The following is a 19,976-nucleotide window of genomic DNA, read 5'->3' on the forward strand; positions in this document are numbered from 1 at the left end:
TCTCTTTTTGATTGATATGCAGGTGAATCTGCTTTGGGCTCCAGTGGCCCTGAATGCATATGCCTGCCATGTGAGCTCCCCAGGCATAGTCTGATGCGTCTGTGGTCAGAGTTTGGGCGGGGTGGGGTTGAGTGAAATGCAGTCCCTTGTTGTGGTTGCATGCTTCTGCCCACCAAAGGAACTCCGCCCTTAGACAAGGTATGACAGGAAAGTACAGTTGTATACACTTACCATAAATGTAGATGTTAGAGTGTATTCACTGTTGCAGTCATTACATTTGGGTAATCTGCTGGCAGGTTGCCCTCAGTCCGCCTAAATAACAAAGTCTTGGGTCCTGCGTCGGTTACTGTCTCCTCTTCCATGACATCAGGTCGTCAGCAGTATAAAATATGCAGTCGATGCCATTTTAATATTTTAATCAGTTTTTCTTGCCCCAGATATATATATATATATATATATATATATATATATGCATGTATTTCAGAACACAAAAAAAATTACCTTCAACTAAAAGCAAATACACCACAAAGGCTTTTCAGCATAGTGAAGGAAAGAAGAGGTATAATATAATAGAGAAGAAAGGGGGCTGGCAGGTGGGTAACCCAGATTGCAACAGTGAATACACTCAAACATCGACATTCATAGTAAGTGTACACAACTGTACTATGTTCTTCGTGTTTCATTGATGCAGTCATTACATTTGGGTAGAATCCCAAAGTTATGGATGGGAGGATGGAATTAAACAGCATTAGGAGCAGCTATAAGGTCCTGCAGGACTGCAGTGGCAAAGTCTGCCCTAGATTTACCATTAGAGGTAAATGGTAATGTTTTGTGAACATATTAACTGAGCTCCAAGTAACAGCTTCTAGAATGTCTCTGGGAGGAACCCCTCTGAGAAAGGCTGCAGAAGTAGAAGCAGCCCTAGTGGAATGGGATCTGATCCCCTTGGGCACAGGTTTACCATGGTGCATGTAGCAGAAACGAATACAATGGCTTACCATTTTGTAATAGTCTGCTTTAAAATAGCCTTTCCCTCTGTTCCTGCAGCAAATGTCACCAGTAGTTGCACAGACTTTTAGAGATTTTTGTCCTGTTTAAGTAGAATCTTAGTTGTCTGTGTACATCCAATGAATGCAGAATTCGCTCCCCCTTGTTCTGCGGACTTGGGAAAAAAGTTGGCAGGTGAATGGTCTGGTTAAGAGCCACACTGGATACCACCTTAGGCATAAAATAAGGATTGGTCCTGAGGGCCACCCTGTCTGAGAAAAAGATAATGAAAGGCTCCACTGCCATGAGAGCCTGTAGTTATGAAACCCTTCTAGCTGAAGTGACTGCTAAGAGAAAGGCGGTCTTCCAAGAAAGAAATTTTGTGTGCGCAATAGCAGCTGGTTTAAAAGGAGGTAGGGTGAGTTTTTCCAGCATAAAATTGAGGTCCCATGCAAGAGCCAGTGCTCTCCTGGGAGGTATTAAAATTTTGGCCCCTCTGAGGTACTGCTTTAGTAAGGGATGAGAAAAGAGAGGAGGCTCTGTGTTGTAATGAGCCGCAAAGGCATGGATTTTTATTGAAGAAAAAGATAGGCCCTTGTGAAGCATCTCAGTTAAACATTGCAAAATCTGAGGAATATTGGGCATTGCTGTGTTTATTCCTTGTGCTTGGTTCCAAGCACAGAATCTCTTCCATTTATCAGCATAAGATTTTCTAGTGCTAGGCCTTCTAGCCTCAAAAATGGCATCCATCACAGGTTTACTGAGGGATGTGATTGATGAAATTAGTTGATTAGCCATGCGGCAAGATTCAGAGTTTGGAGCTGAGTGTGCAGAATTTGATAGTTATGCTGAGACAATAGATGAGGTGTTTGAGGCAAGTACCACGGAGGGATGTGTGACATATTGCTTAGAAGCGGGTACCAGTGTTGAAGAGGCCAGTCCACAGCAATCAGAATCATTTTTGTTTTTTCCTGTCTGACTTTTAGTAAGACCTTGGAGAGCAGAGGCAGAGGGGGGAAGTCATAGACTGATAGGTTTTTCCAGCTGAAGGATAAAGCATCCACTTTCAAAGCTTTTTTGTGATGAGTTCTTGTGCAAAATTTGTCCAACTCAGTTTTGGGGAGAGGCAAATAGATCTATGTCTGGGCTCCCCCATTTTCGTGTCAACATGCTGAAGATTTGTGGATCCAGTTTCCATTTGTGTGGGTCCATAAGATTTCTACTTAGGTCGTCTGCCAGAGTATTTTGCTTTCCTTGCAGGAATTGAGCTTGAAGATGAATTTGGTAAGTCAAGGCTGTGTTCCACAAGGCCATGGCTAGTCTGCAAAGGAGGTAGAGGAGTGGGTACCCCTCTGCTTGTTTATGTAACACAGCTGTGGTGATGTCCATCTTTATCAGTAGTTGTCCTGGATGAAGGAAGTCCTTGAAGGCTGTCAGAGCATTCTGTACAGCTAGCATTTCTTTCTGGTTGATATGTAGATGGCATCTGATTTGGGCTCCATTCGTCCTGAATGCATCTCCCTGCCAGACAGGCCCCCCCCAAGCATAGTCTGATGCATCTGTAGTCATGGTTTGGGTGGCAGGGGGTAGAATGCATGACAGTCCCTTGTTTTGGTGACATGCCTCTACCCACCAAATGAACTCCTGCTGCAGGCAGGGAATGAGCGGTATCATTGTTTCCAGGCTGTGACAAGGTTGACTCCGTAAGCTTTTTAGGTACCATTGAAGTTTCCTCATATGCAGTCTTGCATATGGAATTAGTAGAATGCAGGATGCCATGAACCCCAAAGCCTGCATAATTTGTCTTGCAGATAGCTGGGTTTTTGTTGCCACTTGAAGTATGTTGTCAATTGAATTTGTTTGTCTGGCATGAGCTAAACAATCTGGGCAGTTGTATTCAAGCTTGCACCCAGGAATGTAATTATTTGAGAGGGTACCAGCTGTGATTTCTTTTTGTTTATGGTGTACCCTAGGCATGTTATAAACCTTTTTACAAATGCCAGATGTTGAAGAAGAGTGTCCTTGTCCTCTGCCTGAATGAGACAATCGTCCTGATATGGATAAATCTGAATGTTTGTCTGCAAAATGCAATTACTGGTACCAGGCACTTTATGAAGACCCTAGGCGCAGTAGATAAGCCAAAGGGCAGTCCAGAGAACTGGTAATGCAAATAGCCTGCTCTGAAGCGGAGGTATCTTCTGCAAGATTACCCGACTGGGATATGGAAGTATGCCTCTTAAGTCTAGAGTTACCAACCAGGCATTTTTGCCTAGCATAGGCAGTAGCTTTTGTAGAGTCAGCATCTTGAATTTTGGCATGTCCAGGAAAGTATTTAGAATGAATAAGTCCAGAATTGGACACCATGATTTCTTTTCTGGGTACCAGGAAAAGTCTTAAATAAAACCCTTGCCCTTTTTCCTTTTCTGGTACTGGCTGAATAGCCCCCATATCCATAAGGGACATAACTTGTTTCTGGGCCCATGCCCACTGATTTGGGGGCAGAACTGGCCATCCATTTGGAATTGGCAACGTGTTGAAATGAAATCTGTACCCCTGGGATACTACATTTAGGACCCAATTGTCCTGGGTAACTGGGTGCCAATTTTGAGCATGAAGTGCGAGCATGAAGGGGCTGCCAAAAGGTAAGCGCTTGGAGATGGCAGAGGAAAGTCATTGAGACTTTTTACCGTAGGGTGGTGCTTTGCTACCTCCTGATTTGGAGGTGGAGGCACCCCATTGTTTTGTCCTGTAAGATCCTTGTGACTGAAACCTGGAGCCTTTGGAGCATCTGGGTTTGACCTGAGCGGCTCTGTTGGACACTGAAAAGGACCAATTCTTCCTAGGCCAGTGCCTACTGAACCTGGGTGGCTGCACTTGCAAGAAATCTTTTACAGTTTGCATAGATTTAGCTTAGTCTTCCATCTTGTTTAAAACCTCTTCTGCCTTACTACCAGACTGGCCTGCTGTAAAGGAGCATCCAACAATTTAGCTTTAACATGATCAGGCAGATTTTGCTCTTTCAGCCAAGCATGCCTTCTTATCACAGATCCAGTTACGGCAGCACTGCAAGAGGCCTCCATGGAATCAAAACCACATTGTAAAGTATGCTTTCCGACTTGTTCAGCTGAGTGCAACAAATCCTGTAACTCCTTATTTTCTACACAATCAGAAATAAACATAATTTTCTGTTTCAGTAAGCCCATAAAATGCTGTTGATATTTAAGCATATGGAACTGGCAGTTTAAAGCCCTGATTGCCAGGGTTGCAGATGTATAAACCTTCTTACCCCATTTATCCAGCGCCCTGGAGTCTCTATCTTAAGGGGTAGGATTTTTGGCTGTAGAAACCTTAACACCCTTGGGACACTAAGAAACAGTTTCAGGGTCAGCAGCAGGATTTTTTAAAAGAAATTTGTGAGTCGGGAACCCTGTATTATCTGTCTGGCTTACTAGGAGCCGGAGGCTGGGAATCAGGAGCTATGCTGGATTCTGAGAAATCATCATCAATAATGTCTGAAACAGGAGGTATAGCCAAAGGTCTATGCTGAGGAAGAAAAAAAAATCCCTAAGCCTCTTTTTGTATTCTGAAAAGTCCTGACTCTCCCAATGAAAATGTTCCCTTAAAGTATGCAAAGTCTCTCCAAAAGAAAAATTCTCAGGAGGAGAAGCAAAAGGCATGGATTCCTCTGCATCAAAGTCCACATAAGGTGGAATAGAAAATTCCTGATCAGAAGAAATGGAAACCTGATCTGAAGATTCATAATCTTAGTGTGTGTGTGGGGGGGGGGGGGGGGTTGGGAACCCCTGATCAAGGTAATTAAATCCTCGGCCATTTTGATAATTTGTTTTTTAGGCATAGGGGCCTGAGCACGTGGCTCATGCGTCAGTTTTTTAGACATAGAAGTAGGTTTTGGCCTTGTTTTTGATGATGGCATTTGTTTCATATACAAATGTTAAGGCCTGAAAACACCCTCAGAAGCCAGTGTCTGCTCAGCAGCTCCGGACCCATCCAAGGGAGAGACATCCGCGGGTTCAATACTTGGGAGAATCTCGCAGCATACCTGACTCCAAATGGGTCTCGGTAGAGGCCTGCGACTCAAAGGTAGCAGGCATCAGGGGCTGCGAAAGAGTCTCACTGAGTACCGGCGAACCATCGACTGGGTTAGAAGTTTCGTCATCTGTTTTGGACCTCAGCGGTCTGTCTTTTTCCTTGCGTTTTTTGTGAAATTCCGGTAGTCGGATTGCTAGCCAACGACATTTCAGGATAGTTAAATCTTGAACCAAAGTATTTAGAAGCAAAAATATACAGACACTTAACAGTGTGTTGGTTAAAATTGGCACAAAACTGACAGCAAGGCATGTTGTGATCAGGGCCTAGGCAAGGAATACAGTACAAATGAAAATCCTTATGAGGTATTTGCTTCCCACAAGTAATACAATCATTAACTTTTACTGACGTCGGTAAGGAGCATGAAAACGTTTCCCCAATAGGGTACTTAGCTTTAGTTTGAAGACTTCGGTTCTGAAACTCGAAAATGAAAATTTCAAAAGTCGGCCAACCGGCACTTGCAAACTGCTTCTGCTTCGGGCACCGCACGGCAAGAAAGACTGATTAAAATGCCGTCAGCTGCATGTTTTATACCCCTGACGTCATGGAAGAGGAGACAGCAACCGACGCAGGACCCAAGCCTTTGTTATTCAGGCTGACTGAGGGAAACCTGCCAGCAGATTACCCAAATATAATGACTGCAACAGTGAAAAACTAAGAACACAGTGTTTCCAGGTCCTGAGAATGCTGGCACTAAAGACTTTTTAATTTCCATTGAAGTTTCCTCATATGCAGTCTTGCATATGGAATCAGTTGAATACATGAGGCCATGAACCCTAGGGCATGTATTTTCTTGCTTTAGTTTGAAGTAGTCTGACAGATGGACCTGTTTTTCTGAAGTGAGAAATGCCATCTGGGAAGTTGCGTCGAAGCTTCCTCCCAGGAATACAATCTTTTGACTAGGTACCAGTTGAGATACCTTTTCGTTGGTGTACCCCAATGAAGTAAGGCGGCTTTTTACAAATGCCAGGTGCTGAAGCAGCAATTCCTGTCTGCCTGAATCAGGCAGTCATACAAGCATGGGTAAATGTGGATATTTCTATGCCTGCAATATGCAAAAGCTGGAGCCAAGCATTTTGTGAATACCCTGGGTGCAGTAGCTAAGCCAAAGGGAAGTGCAGAGAACTAACAAGTGCATAGATCTTGCCCTGAAATGTATATATTTCCTGCATAACTACCCTTATGGGGATGTGATAAGCTTCTTTTAAGTCTAGAGTGACTAACCAGGCATCCTTGGCTACCATAGGGAGAAGCTGTTGCAGGATAAGCATCATGAATTTTGGGAAAGTACAGTTTTGTACCTACCATAAATGTAGATGTCCTATAGATATGCAACTGCAGTCCTTACATATGGGTTGTCCTGCCTCAGGCAGCCCTCGGTCGGCCGGATTCCAAAGTCTGGGTCCGGCGTCGGCTGATGTCGCCTCCTCCCCGACGTCAGAGCGGCTGGGGTATAAAAGCATCAGCAGACGCCATCTTCTTCAGTGTTTCTTGCCCCAGATGCCAGGTGCCCTCCAAGGAAGGCTAAATTTAGAAACTGGATAAAAAATTCCAGACATACACAACAGTAATAAACAGATACACCATAACAGATATCCCCAGCTAAGTTGAAAAAGGGGGAGTGGACCCAAAGGGAGAATATACAGAGGGGTAGGAGGGAGGGAAAACCTGACTGCAGTTGCATATCTATCGGACATCTACATTTATGGTAGGTACAAAACTGTACTATGTCCTTCAAGAATGCAACTGCAGTCCTTGCATATGGGTTGATTACCATAGCCAAGCTGGGGGTGGTAGGCTCTAAGATAAAAGATGGTGTAGCTAAAATGCCCTGCAGGACTGCCGAAGCAAAGCCTGCTCGGGATCTGGAATATAAAGGCAGATTGTAGTGCTTGGAAAATGTATGCACGGAGCTCCATGTAGCAGCTTCTAGAACGTCCTTTGTAGCCATCCCTCTTAGAAAGGCTGTGGAGGTGGCTATAGCTCTGGTGGAGTGTGGCCTGATACTGGCTGGCACACCTTTTCCATGGAAAGAATAACAGAATCTGATGCAGTGTCCAATCCATTTTATAATTGTTTGTTTGGAAATTGCCTTTCCTTGCACTCCAGCAGCGTAAGCTACAAATAGTTGGTCAGACTTTGTTTGCCTTTGTTCTGTCCAAGTAGTAGCGCAGTTGTTTGTGTATGTCCAAAGTGTGCAGCAGCTTTTCCACTTTATTTTGAGGATTGGGGAAGAAGGTAGGCAGGTGAGTTGCTTGATTTAGAGAAACCCTGGATATCACTTTTGGCATGAATGAGGGATTGGTTCTTAAAGAAACTCTGTCCTGATGAAAAATGAGGAATGGAGGTACTGCCATGAGGGCTTGCATCTCCAAAACTCTTCTTGCTGAGGTAATTGCCAACAGGAAAACTGTTTTCCAGGAGAGAAATTGCAATTCTGAAGATGCTGCTGGCTCAAAAGGAGGAAGAGTTAATTTTTCCAACACAAAGTTGAGGTCCCATGCAGGCACTGGTGGTTTTCTGTGAGGTTTGATATTCTTTATCCTTCTTCGAAATTGTCTTAGCAAAGGATGTGAAAACACGGGTGGATCACTGTTGTATTTTGCTGAAATTGCTGAAGCGTGTATTTTTATGGAAGAATATGAAAGTCCATTATGTAGCATTTCTGCCAAGTATTCTAGTATCTGTGGGATGCTCATTACTGATGCATCCTGACCCTTGTTGGCATTCCAGATGTTGAATCTCTTCCATTTGGCTGAATAAGTTTTTCTGGTGGAAGGTCTGCATGCTTCCAGTAAGATCTGTTGAACTTCCTTGGAGAGAGAGATATGGGGAGAAGTCATGGAACCCTCCAAGCTGCCAGCTGCAGAGTTTGCAGGTTGGGATGAACCGTCCTGTAATTGTGTTGAGTCAAAAGCAGAGGCCATTGAGGCAGGGGCCACGGCTTGGTGCAAGTTATGCTCCTTAGTAATGGATACCAGTGCTGTCTTGGCCAATCTGGAGCTATCAAAATGCCTTTCGGTTGTTCTGCTTTGATCTTCAGTAACACCTTGGTCATTAATGGTAGAGGTGGGAATGCATAAATTGTTAGAGAGTTCCAGCTGAAGGAGAGAGCATCCATTCTCCAGGCTTGAGGATGGCATGTCCTCGAGCAGTTCTTCTTCAGATGACGATTGAGGTGTGAGGCAAAGAGATCGATGTCCGGCCTCCCCCATGCATGAGTTATTTGTGCAAAAATGTCTGGATGCAACATCCATTCGTGCGGGTCCAAGATGTTTCTGCTTAGACTGTCCGCCAGAACATTGTCCTTGTCTGAAACAAACTGGGATTGCAACTGTATGTTCAGTTTCAGGGACGTTTCCCAAAGAGTCATTGTTAGTCTGCAGAGGGGGTAAGAATGAGTACCTCCTTGTTTATGTACCACATAACAGTGGTGTTGTCTGTCTATTAGCAGATGACCTTGCTGAAGAAATTTTTCGAAGGCCTCGATTGCATGAATTACTGCTAACATCTCTTTTTGATTGATGTGCAGATGCACTTCCCGGGGAGCCCATTGCCCTTGAATGCATCTGCCCTCCATGTGCGCCCCCCATCCATGATCTGAGGCATCTGTTGTAATGGTTTGACTTGTTTGAGGTTTGTTGAAAGACATGCCTTTGTTTAGCTGGCTTGGTTGAGCCCACCACAGAAATTCCTTTTGTAGACATGGAATGAGTGGGATAATTGCTTCTAGGTTGTGGCTGTGTTGAGACCATAAACTTTTTAGGTACCATTGTAGTTTTCTCATGTGTAGTCTTGCCAGTGGAATCAATAGAATGCAAGATGCCATGAAACCCAGGGTCTGCAGGATTTTCCTTGTAGTCATCTGGGTGAGCTTTGCTAGGCTTTTGAAGTAATCTGGTAATTGTTCTTGCTTCTCTTCTGTGAGGTAAGCCATTTGTGATTTTGTGTCCAGTTTGGCTCCTAGAAATATTATTTGTTGGGATAGCAGTAGTCTTGATTTTTGAATGATGACTGTGTATCACAAAGCCTGTAGTAAGTGAATGACGTAATGCAAGTTTTTTGTCAAGGCTTGCTTGCTGTCCGCTTGTATAAGGAAGTCGTCCAGGTAAGGGTATATTTGTATCCCCTGGAGTCTGCAGTGTGCAATTACTGATGCCAGGCATTCGTGAATACTCTGGGCACAGTAGATAAGCCAAAAGGCAATGCTGAGAATTGATAATGCTCTGACCCTGCAAGAAATCTGAGGTATCTTCTGCAACTGTGTCTGATTGGGACATGCAGGTATGCCTCCTTGAGGTCCAGAGTAACCAGCCAAGACCCCTTGCCCAGCATGGGAAGAAGTTGCTGTAGCATCAGCATTTTGAATTTTGGCACAATGAGAAAAGTGTTTAGAGCGGACAAGTCCAGTATAGGTCTCCATTGCTTTTCTTTTCTTGGAACAAGGAACAGTCTTGAGTAGAATCCCTGGCCTTGTTCCTGAGGAGGAACCTTTTCTATTGCTTTGATTTGTAGCAGCTTTGAAACTTGTATGAGTGCCTCTGCCCTTTGAGTTTGTGGCAGGTTTGGCATGCCTTGTCTTGTTGGTAAAGTATGGAAGTGGAACCTGTAACCTTGGTCTATTATGTCCAGAATCCATTTGTCCTTTGTTAAAACGTGCCAATTTTTTGCAAATAAGGATAATTTTCCGCCTAAAGGTGCTTCTCTTTGAGCCTTGGTCGGCGTTGTCAAAGCCAAGTCATTGTGATTGTCCCTTTGGAGCAGTAGAAGTCCCTGCGCCACTTCTCTGATTAATCGGTTGCCGTTGGCGTCCCCTGTAGGAGCCTCGGTATTGCCCTCTCCCTCGGGCACGCCTGTTTTTTCCCCTTTGGAACTTGTCAGTGTCTGGAAAGGACCAATTCTTCGAAGGCCAATTCCTGCTGAACCTTGGTGGCTGAACCTGGAGGAAATCTTTGACTGTTTGCACTGATTTAGCCTTTTCCTCAATTGATTTCAATACATCCTGAGCATTAGCACCAAATAGCTTGTGTTTTTCCAGAGGTGCATCTAGAAGCTTTACTTTAACATGATCTGGCAATGCCTGTTCTTTCAACCAAGCATGTCTACGTATGACGGCCCCTGTCATAGCTGCCCTACATGAAGCTTCCAATGCATCATAACCACACTGAAGAAAATGACTGCTAACCTGCTGTGTATTATGAACCAAATCCTGCAAAGCCTTTCTATCTAAAGGCTCAGGAGAGGCTAACTTTTTCTGCAAATCATCCATCAAGAAATCCTGAAACTGAAACATATGAAAAAGGCAATTAAGGGCCCTCATGGCAAGGGTGGTTGAGGTATAAACTTTTTTGCCTCACCTCTCCAGGGACCTAGATTCTCAGTCTGCGGGCAAAGGAGTTTTGGCCGTGGAAGTGGCCACTCCTTTGGGCCCCTGAGAAATAGTTTCTAGATCAACAGAATGGGCCTTAAAGAGATGTTTATGAGTTTCAGGAACCCTGTAGTATCTGTCTGGCTTGACAGGAGCAGGAGGGAGAGAATCAGGAGAAGCACTCGAATCTGAGTACACATCATCTAGTACATCTAACACTGGTGGGATAGCTAAAGGCCTGTGCTGGGGAAGCTTAAGGAAAGAACGAAGCCGTTTCCTGGAGTCGGAGAATTCCTGGCCCTGCCACTGAAAATGCTCTCTCAAGGAGTGGAGAATTTCCCCGAAAGAAATATCCTCAGAAGGAGAGGCAGAAGGAATAGATTCCTCATCATCAGAATCCTCGTAGGCCTGGAAAGACTCTTCTTGGGAACCTGAATGGTCTGAGTCACCAGAGGCTTCATCTGAGGAAAGGTTATCTGTCTGCTCAACCCTAGGCCTTTTGTCTGAAGGCGGCTGAGAACCTCTGTCAGGATGAGCCTGGGAGCCTCTGATTAAGGAAATTAGATCTGCAGCTAAAGTCATGATCTGTTTTTCAGAAGTCGGACCCTGAGAAAAAGATTTAGGAGAGTGAGACTTAGCCTGGCTGGCAACCTTAGCACGTGTGTAGGCCTTGATCGACATAGACACCAGAGGCCTAGCTGCCCCACATGCTGGAGTAACTTTGTTCACCGGTATGGTCTCAGGTAAATCTTGGGCTTCGGTTTCTGGAGGAAAATCAACAACCGGCACCGGGATAGGCTCCGGGACCAAAGTGAACGGTAAAGCCGTGTCGTCGGTCTGGAGCGGTGGAATTACCGCCTCAGAAGAGACCAATGCACTTGCGGTAGGTTTTGGCGTGGTATCGGTGGAAGTCACGGGCCGAGAGTGTCGGTCCCGGTCCTTCCGTTTTTTGGAAATCTGTGTTGTCGGTTGTTCCGACGGCATGATATAGGAGTACTTTTCGCCAAAAAAGTCTTCAGCAAATTCTGCCCGGCGCCTGAGTGTGCGCTTATTGAAGCAAGCACAGGCCAAGACGTCGTGGTCTGGGCCAAGGCAGGGAAGGCAGCAAGAATGGAAGTCCTTATGAGGTATTTGTTTACCACAAGACAAACAGTTATTAACTTTTGCAGTTTTATCTGACATCGGCTGAGGCAAGAAAAGGTTCCCCAACGGGGTACTTAGCTTTTTGATGACTTCGGTTACTGAAAACACAGGAGCTGGCCGACCGGCACTTGCGAACTGCTTCTGCTTCGGGCACCGCGCGGCAAGAAAGACTGGAGAAGTTGGAATCCGGCCGACCGAGGGCTGCCTGAGGCAGGACAACCCATATGTAAGGACTGCAGTTGCATTCTTGAAGGACATCACCAGGAAGGTGTTGAGTTGAAAGATCCAAGATTAGGTGCCAAAAGCCCTTTTTTTCTGGGTACCAGGAATAGCCTGGAGTAGAAACCCTGACCCCTTTGTTCTACTGGAACATGATGAACAGTTCTGATACTGAGCAGGGAAGTACTTGCTTATGTGCCTCTGCCCGCTGGTTTGGAGGAAGGTCTTGAAACCCGCTTGGAGTCGGCAGTGAATAGAAATAAAATTTGTACCCCCTGGGATACAATGTTGAGGAACCATCGGTCCTGAGTGATGGACATCCAGTTTTTGCAGGAAAGGCAAGTTTTCCTCCTAGGGGCACAAGCACTTAGGCAGGGCTGGGAAGTGGAGTGAAGAAGTTATTGTGAGCTTTTTCCATAAGGAGGTGGCTAACCACTCCCTGCTTTAGGGGTGGGGGCACTCCATTGCTTAGATCTCGGCACACCTTGAGACTGTAGTCTGGGCAGTCTGTTTCCCCTGGGTCTTGTCTGGGAAGGCCTGGAGGGGCTGGAAAGGACCAGTGTTTTGAAGGAAAATGCCTACTGAATCTAGGTTGTTGCACTTGTAAGAACTCTATAACAATTTGCATAGATTATCTTTTTCTTCCATCTTTTTAAAAAAACTTCTGCTTTGGTGCTAAACAAACAGTCCTTATTTAAAGGAGCGTCTAGTAATTTGGATTTGACATTATCTGGCAAGGTCTGAACTGCGGTGGTGGTGCTGCGGTAGCGTTGTTTTCTCACAGTAAGACATTGTCCAGTTCAATTCTCAGCTAGAGCGTCTTCTGTGTGGAGATATGCGTGAATGGGCGTACCTTTGTTGAAAGTTGTCCGTCAGGGCCGGCAACTCGGCACATAAAAATCTACTGCCAATCATTAGCGGACCGGAGTTCTGCTGCGGCGACCCCTAACCGGGAAAAGCCGAAAGACACAACAACAACATTATCTGGCAAGGTCTGCTCCTTCAGCCAAGCATGTCTTAGTACAGAACCAGTGACTGAAGCCCTGCAAGATGCTTCTAGGGCATCAAAGCCACACTGCAAAGTAAGCTTACTAACTTGGTTTGCAGAATGCATTAGCTCTTGTAAATCTTTATTTTCTGCACACACTGGAAATAGTACCATTTTTGTTTGATTAGTTCCATAATACGTTGCTGGTACTTCAACATGTGAAACTGGCAATTCAATGTCCTGATAGCAAGAGTTGCAGACGTATATACCTTCTTACCCTATCTGTCTAAAGCTCTGGAATCCCTGTCCAAAGGGGTAGGATTTTAGGCTGTAATTGCCGTAATTGCCCTTAGGTCCCTGGGAAATTATCTCTGGATCAGCAGTAGGATTCTTGAAAAGAAACTTGTGTGAATCAGGTACCCTATAGTACCTGTCAAGTTTCCTAGGGGTTGGAGGTAAGGTGTCTGGAGTAAGACTGGATTCCATAAAAACATCATCCACAACATCCAGGACAGGGGGTACAGCTAAAGGCCTGTGCTGATGCAACTCAAAATTCTCAGAGTCTCTTTTTGGACTCAGGACAGTCTTGGCATTCCCAGAGGAAATTATCTCAAAGAATGCAAGGATTCACCAAAAGAAAAATCCTCTGGAAGTGAGGCAAAGGGAATTAATTCTTCTGCATTTGAATCCTCATAGACTGTAAGGGCATGTCCTGATAATCAGAAGGGTCAGAGTCATCAGAGTCCTGGTCTGTAGAATCTGAAGGCAACTCATTTCTCTCTCTTAGCAGGGGAAGGCTGTCTTCCCCTAATTAGCGTAATAAGGTCTTCAGATATTCTAAGCATTTGTTTTTGTGGCATGGGAGCCTGAGCATGCGCTTTGGTCATCAGTTTTCTAGGTGTAATGCGTACTCTGGGGGCCTAAGAAACTCAGTAGTTTTAGCTAAAAATTAAGTCATTGGTTTGACTAACATCGGTAGGATGGAATGCACCATCAGAAGCCAGTGGCTGCACAGCGGCTCCGGACCCATCCAAGGTACCCATCTGCAGGTTCCATAGTCGAAGCATCTCGCGGCATACCTGACTCCGAATGGGTCTCAGCAGAGGCCTGAAAATCCATAGAAGCAGGCCTCAGGGGCTGCAAAGGCACCTCACTGAGTACTGGTGGACTGGCGACTAGCTTTACGGAAGTGTTATAGTCAGTTTTGGACCTATGTGGTCTGTCTCTGTCTTTATCCTTACGTTTTTTTTTTCGGAAGATTGGTAGTCGGATGGCTTACCAAAGCCATTTCAGAATATGGAGAACGAGAGCGAAAGAATTTAGTGACAAAGACAGCCTGACAATGAATGATCCGGGCATTAAACAAGGCATAAAACCGACAGTAAGGGACGTTGTGGTCTGGGCCTAAACAGGTGACGCAGTAAGAATGAAAATCTCTGAGTATTTGCCTTCCACAGGCAAGACCCTTGTTAACTTTTTCTGACATCGGTTAGAGCAAGAAAAAAGGATCCCCAATGGGGTACTTAGCTTTAGAAGACTTCAGGGTGCTCAACTCAAAAACAAAAATTTCAGGTAGTGGCCGACCGGCACTTGTGAACTGCTTCTGCTTCGGGCTCTTCCTCGGAAAGAAAGACTGGTGTAATGGCATCTGCTTGCCTGTTTTATATCCCTAATGACCTGACGTCATGTAAGAAACGACAGCACTTGATGCAAAAATACTAAGACTCTGATAGTCGGGCCGACTGAGGGCTACCTGCAGGCAGATAACCCAAGTGTGATGACTGCAGCAGTGAAACATGAAGAACATCAGAGTATATCAATGTATCATAATGGCTATTGCCATGAAACCCAGTATCTTGAGACATCGTAGAGCTAACAGTACAAGAGAGTCTATGAAACAACTACTTTGGAGACCAAAATTCAAACCAGTCTATGGGGTGCCTGGCCCTGCAGCCCAATCAGACTCGCAGCCTATGAATAATTGCTACTAAAACTGCTTCAGATGGGATTTTGATGCATTTAGTGCGATGCTCAGGGACCAGAAAAGACATGTCATGGTCTCGCACAAAAGATGATCTCAAGAAGATGCATAGAAAAACGGGTCACCTAAACAGGTAACCACTGACTCCCTGTAAACGTAGTTCTGCCATCAAAGATGTGCACAGGCTGATCACCTTTGGGGTTGAAATGAGACCATATAGAAGCACCCTGATCTGGAAATGGCTAGCACATACTATGAGCTGTAAACATCTTTGGGATTTTTTTGTGGATTATGATGTATGGATAAATATCCTCACAGGCTTAGCAGCACATCAAATCTGTTTTGGCTAGACAGAGGACAGTATGAACAGAGACCACATGGCAAGGCATAATTGGGGATACACGTGCTGAAGCCACTTCTACAATAGGATTGAGGTCCCTGGTCTTTCTGTTTTGGCCTTCATGCTCTTCTCCTGCTGACATTCTAACTTATTCTCACAAACCCATTCATTCCCTTTGTGAAGAAACAACTAAGCCCAGACACAAGCCATGGCGCAGGTGACCCCCATCTTCTACACCTCGATGTGAGATCAACCCCTCTCCCACAACTTTTACCATTCATCAAGGAAAAGATTAAGGTGGGTGGCATCCTGAGTGGCTTGCAGACAGGGATTTATTTTCAGAATGAAGAGAAATGGAAACTTAACAAGGACAGAGTGGAAGTGAGAGACACATCAAGTAGATCAATGTGCTACATAACTCATCCATTCAACCCCAACCCACCACCACCACCACCACACAAACACAACCAAAACGAAAAGTGGCAGGCTTCAGTGTCAGGAAAAACTCATTTTCCGCCTGGAATCAGACAGAACCCTCAGTGTTTCCCTTGGGATAAGCAGGCAAACAAAAACTGCTCACTTCCAACCACCCTACCAAGCTCCACCAGCATCCGAGCCACTAAACTTGAGTTTTCTTGGATGCATTTGGGGCTCCATCCCTTTAAGCCAGGCCCTTTTTGCATCAAAAAAACTACACTTGTCCACTCAGGTAGGACCTTTATTTATTTATTTTTTTTTAAGCAAGAGATATACTCTGATAGAGTGGGACATCTGACACTGGGTGGAAATGAATTATCAGTACTGAGATAAAGGGAATTTTGTAAAACACACTAGTGATCATCTTCACCCAACTCTTTGAAATAACCAAATAATCAAGAACCACACCAACCACGAGGGACAGGCAACCTACAATCGGACAAGCCCTCGGAACTGCTGTGGGACACCAAAAAGGTGACATTCAGTCATTAGAACATTAACAACTTAAGCCGCATAGTCTGTGACCTGCCTGGAAGAAATTTAATAGACAACTTCCTACCAATAGCCTTAGTTATTTCGCTGATATGGGAAACTACATCTGTCACTTACTTTTATAGGTCTTAAAGGTGCAATGGGGAGTGGGACTTGTCATGGACCAATATCAAGGTCTACCCCTGCCTTTCCATTCTCTCCATGTTTCATGGACCATTGGACCAAATTTTTCAGTATCCTGAAAGGGGGTATTCATTAAAGTTAACTTTCAGTCCTCCGCGTGATGGAGTAAGGCAGGACTGAGATGCTCTTGGCTGCCAAGCAGCCTGTGGATGATCAGGCAACCCAATGCACAGCAAAGCATTGCAATAAAAGATCTGGAGTCAGCGCCATACATTACAAAATAATGGAGAGTCCAGAAGTCTAGGAAAGTCTGGACTGCCAAGCAGTCTTAAATACTTGTGGGTTTAATCCTACAAGTTACTGAGAATGGACCCACTGCTATCTCTGAGTAACACAGCAAAGGAAGCTCTACAGCAGTACTACATAGGAATGAAATGCTTTGGCTAAGGAAAAGCTTATGTAACTAGGGCAATTCTTTGTCTTAAGAACTAAGGCCTTTTACAATAGTAAAAGCACTCACTACAGGAAGAAACTTCTAGACAGAGCAGGCAAAAAAAGTTAAAATCATTTAATTATTCCCACTGACTACAAGCACTTGCTGGTGATCTTTTCTAATGATTTCAGCAGTTTCAGAAAGCCTTCCAGGGACAAAAACAATATACAATACATGGTTGAAAAGTAACACAGCATAAGTCAGAAAGAAAAAAATATTCCTCAGAAGGGCACTTGTCACTTTAAAAGCTGCTTGGAAGAAATCAACACTTAACAAAATTATGTGATATACAACAAAAGAAAATGCCACAGGCAGCTTTGCCTTTTCCACCAGATACTCTGCTGATGCCCACAAAATAAGGAGGAAAGCAACTTCACTCAGCGGACAACCTAAACTCCAAGAGAGATAGCACACATCTAAACTCGCAGTTAACTCCCTTTTACAATTAAAGATTTTAAAGTAGTGATCCCTAAGATGTACATCTCATCCATGCATCATCTACTAAATTACAGTACCAGAAATGGGTTGGGAGGGTGGCCTAATGGTTAGGGTGTTTGCCTTACAAACACAAGGTGCAGGGTTTGAGTCACACAAGGGATAATTGGCTAGGCTTAAAATGGCTCGCAAGGGCAGTTAGCTTAGTACTAACCTATGAACCTGTGAAGAAATGGTATAGCTATATTCTTCCTTTTTAAACATGTTTTCCTCGTTAGGTCAAAGCTTTTTATAAACATTACATTTATGTGCTTTTTATATCATTCATGATGAAGAGATACAACTTCAGCTTAATAAAAATCTGTGCATTACAAAGTCAGCTAACAAAAAAAAAAATGTGCTCACCTTCGAAAGTGAAAGAAGCGGCAAGCCACAGTAGTATCTTCATTATCTTGCTCCCTGAATTTGCGATAACGTTCTAAACGACATTCTCTACACTTGTGCAGATGTGGAGCCACATTGATGCATGAGCCATCCTGCAAGAATGGCTCTCCTGTCTGTTTCAGCCTCCTCACCTTACTCAAGTCTTTCAACACTGACTGGCCAACTGCAAGACAGAGAAAAAAATTCAGCGAACTGCAACTACCCTGTAGATACAAACACAGCACAAACCTCAGAACCAACCCAATCTTGGTGGAGCCATAACAACAAGCAGCTTTACAACAAGAATTCTTCCCAAAAGTAAGAGTAATTCAAAGAATGATAGAGCTCTTACTGAAATTAACAACCAACTCAAGAGCTTCATAAAATCCACTAAAACAAAGACTGAAATAACCACCTAAGACAAAGATAGTCACAAAGCCTTTTTTAGTTATGCTTGAAATATAAGCAGCACAATGTACAAATGAGCGGAGCTAATTGCGCACAAAGTTTCATACACCAAGCCTGAAGATACAGCTAACCTACTGGTTGATCAAGTCATAGGTTCATAGGCTAACTGTTTAATGACCCTTACAGGCTTTTCCAATACAACTCAATTTTACCCAATATATGGCCCCCTAGGGGCAAGAGGATGGCATGGATTTGTACCTGTACATAGTATGTCTTACAGGCTGCCCCTGTCCAATTCAGCTCCAGTTTTACCCATTTCTCCCCAGTCTATCTCACAAAATGCACCAGAAACAGACAACTCCAGCTATCACACAAGATCAAGTCCTGAAAGCTAAAAATACTGTATTACATGGTTTTAACAATATCCTTGGATGAATCTTAAATAGCATGAAGCACAACATAGCCACATCCCCCAACAACAGTGTTTCACCTCAGTCTCCACACAGGTTTTGTACCAAGCAAATAGAGAACTACAATTACTCTTCTGCACAACAGAGTACCTACCCTACACTCAGGAAATTACAGACCCATTAAGTCTAACCAGCCTCGCATGCAAAGCCATGGAAAGGCACAGCATGGAACTAATCAATATGGACATGGGAAACCTCCAAAGACTAGGCCTGTCTCGCAGTTTGGATTAATCAAGGTCAGGTCTTGCTTACTCAACCTGGTGGACTTCATCCACTGCTTTTGTGATCTGTTCAAAGACAGTAAAAGGTACACAGCACATATCTGTCCATGGCTGTTAATCTCCCACTCAGGCATAGCAGAAAAGTTAAACAAATTGGGAATAAACCCCAATGTCACATGCTAGGCTGCCAGTTGGCTCACAGAGAGGATACAGAAGATCAAAACAGGGGATGCTATCTTTACACACAAACCTGTCAGCAGTGGAGTACTGCAGGATTTGGTGCTATAACCTCTCCTGTTTGGTATCTACTCCCCTGAAGTAAAAGTCAATATCAAAAGACTGTGGCTAACAAGGCTTGTAGATGACTGCAGACTATGAAGTTACTGAATCCCTAAATTACTCAGCCGTCCTGCAGGAAGGTTTGTCTCAAAGAAATAACTGGTGCCAGAATCATGGACTGAAACTAAATGTCAAAAAATACATAATCGCATCCCTTGTGAAGTCATCTATCCTTGCAAACTTGGCAACAAACATACTGACAATAAGCTCTCAGAGAATTCACCCATTTGCTAAGGATATGGGAATTTATGTGGACAGTGACCTAACTTTCAACCGTGTGTCTGCTATCATAAAGAAGTCTCTTTCCTATTAAGACCTGGGATTGCATTTCTAATGGCAGTGTAAGGTAACATGGTCTGTTGCAGCTAGGAATTACAGAGGAAGGCTTATTTTTTTTGATTAGACAGAGGGCTATTTGGTTTGTTTAATCAGTTTTCTTGGTCTCTAAATTTGTCATGTTTATACAACACTGACCAACAATGTTTATCACTCAACTGACGTTAACAACTTGGATCTATGAAAGGGTAACAGAAAATTTAGCCCAGGACTGCCCCATACTACTAATGGACCAAGGCAGCTCCTAAATGTTTCATTCAATGTATGGGTCCCCGCTGAAATTATTTATGGTACTATTCCAGTTATTTTCCACTAAGGGTAATGTGCAATTAATAATAATATGAGTAAGGCCAATCTAACACTAAACTAGATAGGTTAATTCAAGGATCGAAAGGGAAACTGGCTAGAATTAAAATGGCTAGCAAGGGCTGCGAGCTAAGATACTTCCCTATGAACCTACTACTGTTGCAAACACTGTAAATGATGGCCAGGAGACAGAGTTGTGGTGTTTTAAAATGCATTTTCTAATGTAGCCTTTTGGATTACTAGCAAAATAGTACTGGTCACGTGAAACATGCACACAGTATCGTTGTCAGAAAGAGTGAGAGACAGCAGCCGTTTTGTGA

The 19,976-nt window shown here is 44.0% G+C and overlaps 1 protein-coding gene across 1 annotated transcript in view; it reads right to left on the reverse strand.

Moving 5' to 3' along the window:
- LOC122790520 (lysine-specific demethylase 3B-like) overlaps positions 1 to 19,976 on the reverse strand; it is a 1,645,389-nt gene that overhangs the window by 355,647 nt on the left and 1,269,766 nt on the right. Inside the window, exon 9 of the mRNA XM_044058071.1 lies at positions 17,559 to 17,760. Coding sequence (XP_043914006.1) covers positions 17,559 to 17,760 — 202 coding nt within the window. The remainder of the gene's footprint in view (positions 1 to 17,558; positions 17,761 to 19,976) is intronic.

This window comes from Protopterus annectens, chromosome 16.part0, assembly GCF_019279795.1.
Source record: "Protopterus annectens isolate FY-2018-M chromosome 16.part0, PAN1.0, whole genome shotgun sequence".
NCBI classification, from domain to species: domain Eukaryota; kingdom Metazoa; phylum Chordata; order Ceratodontiformes; family Protopteridae; genus Protopterus; species Protopterus annectens.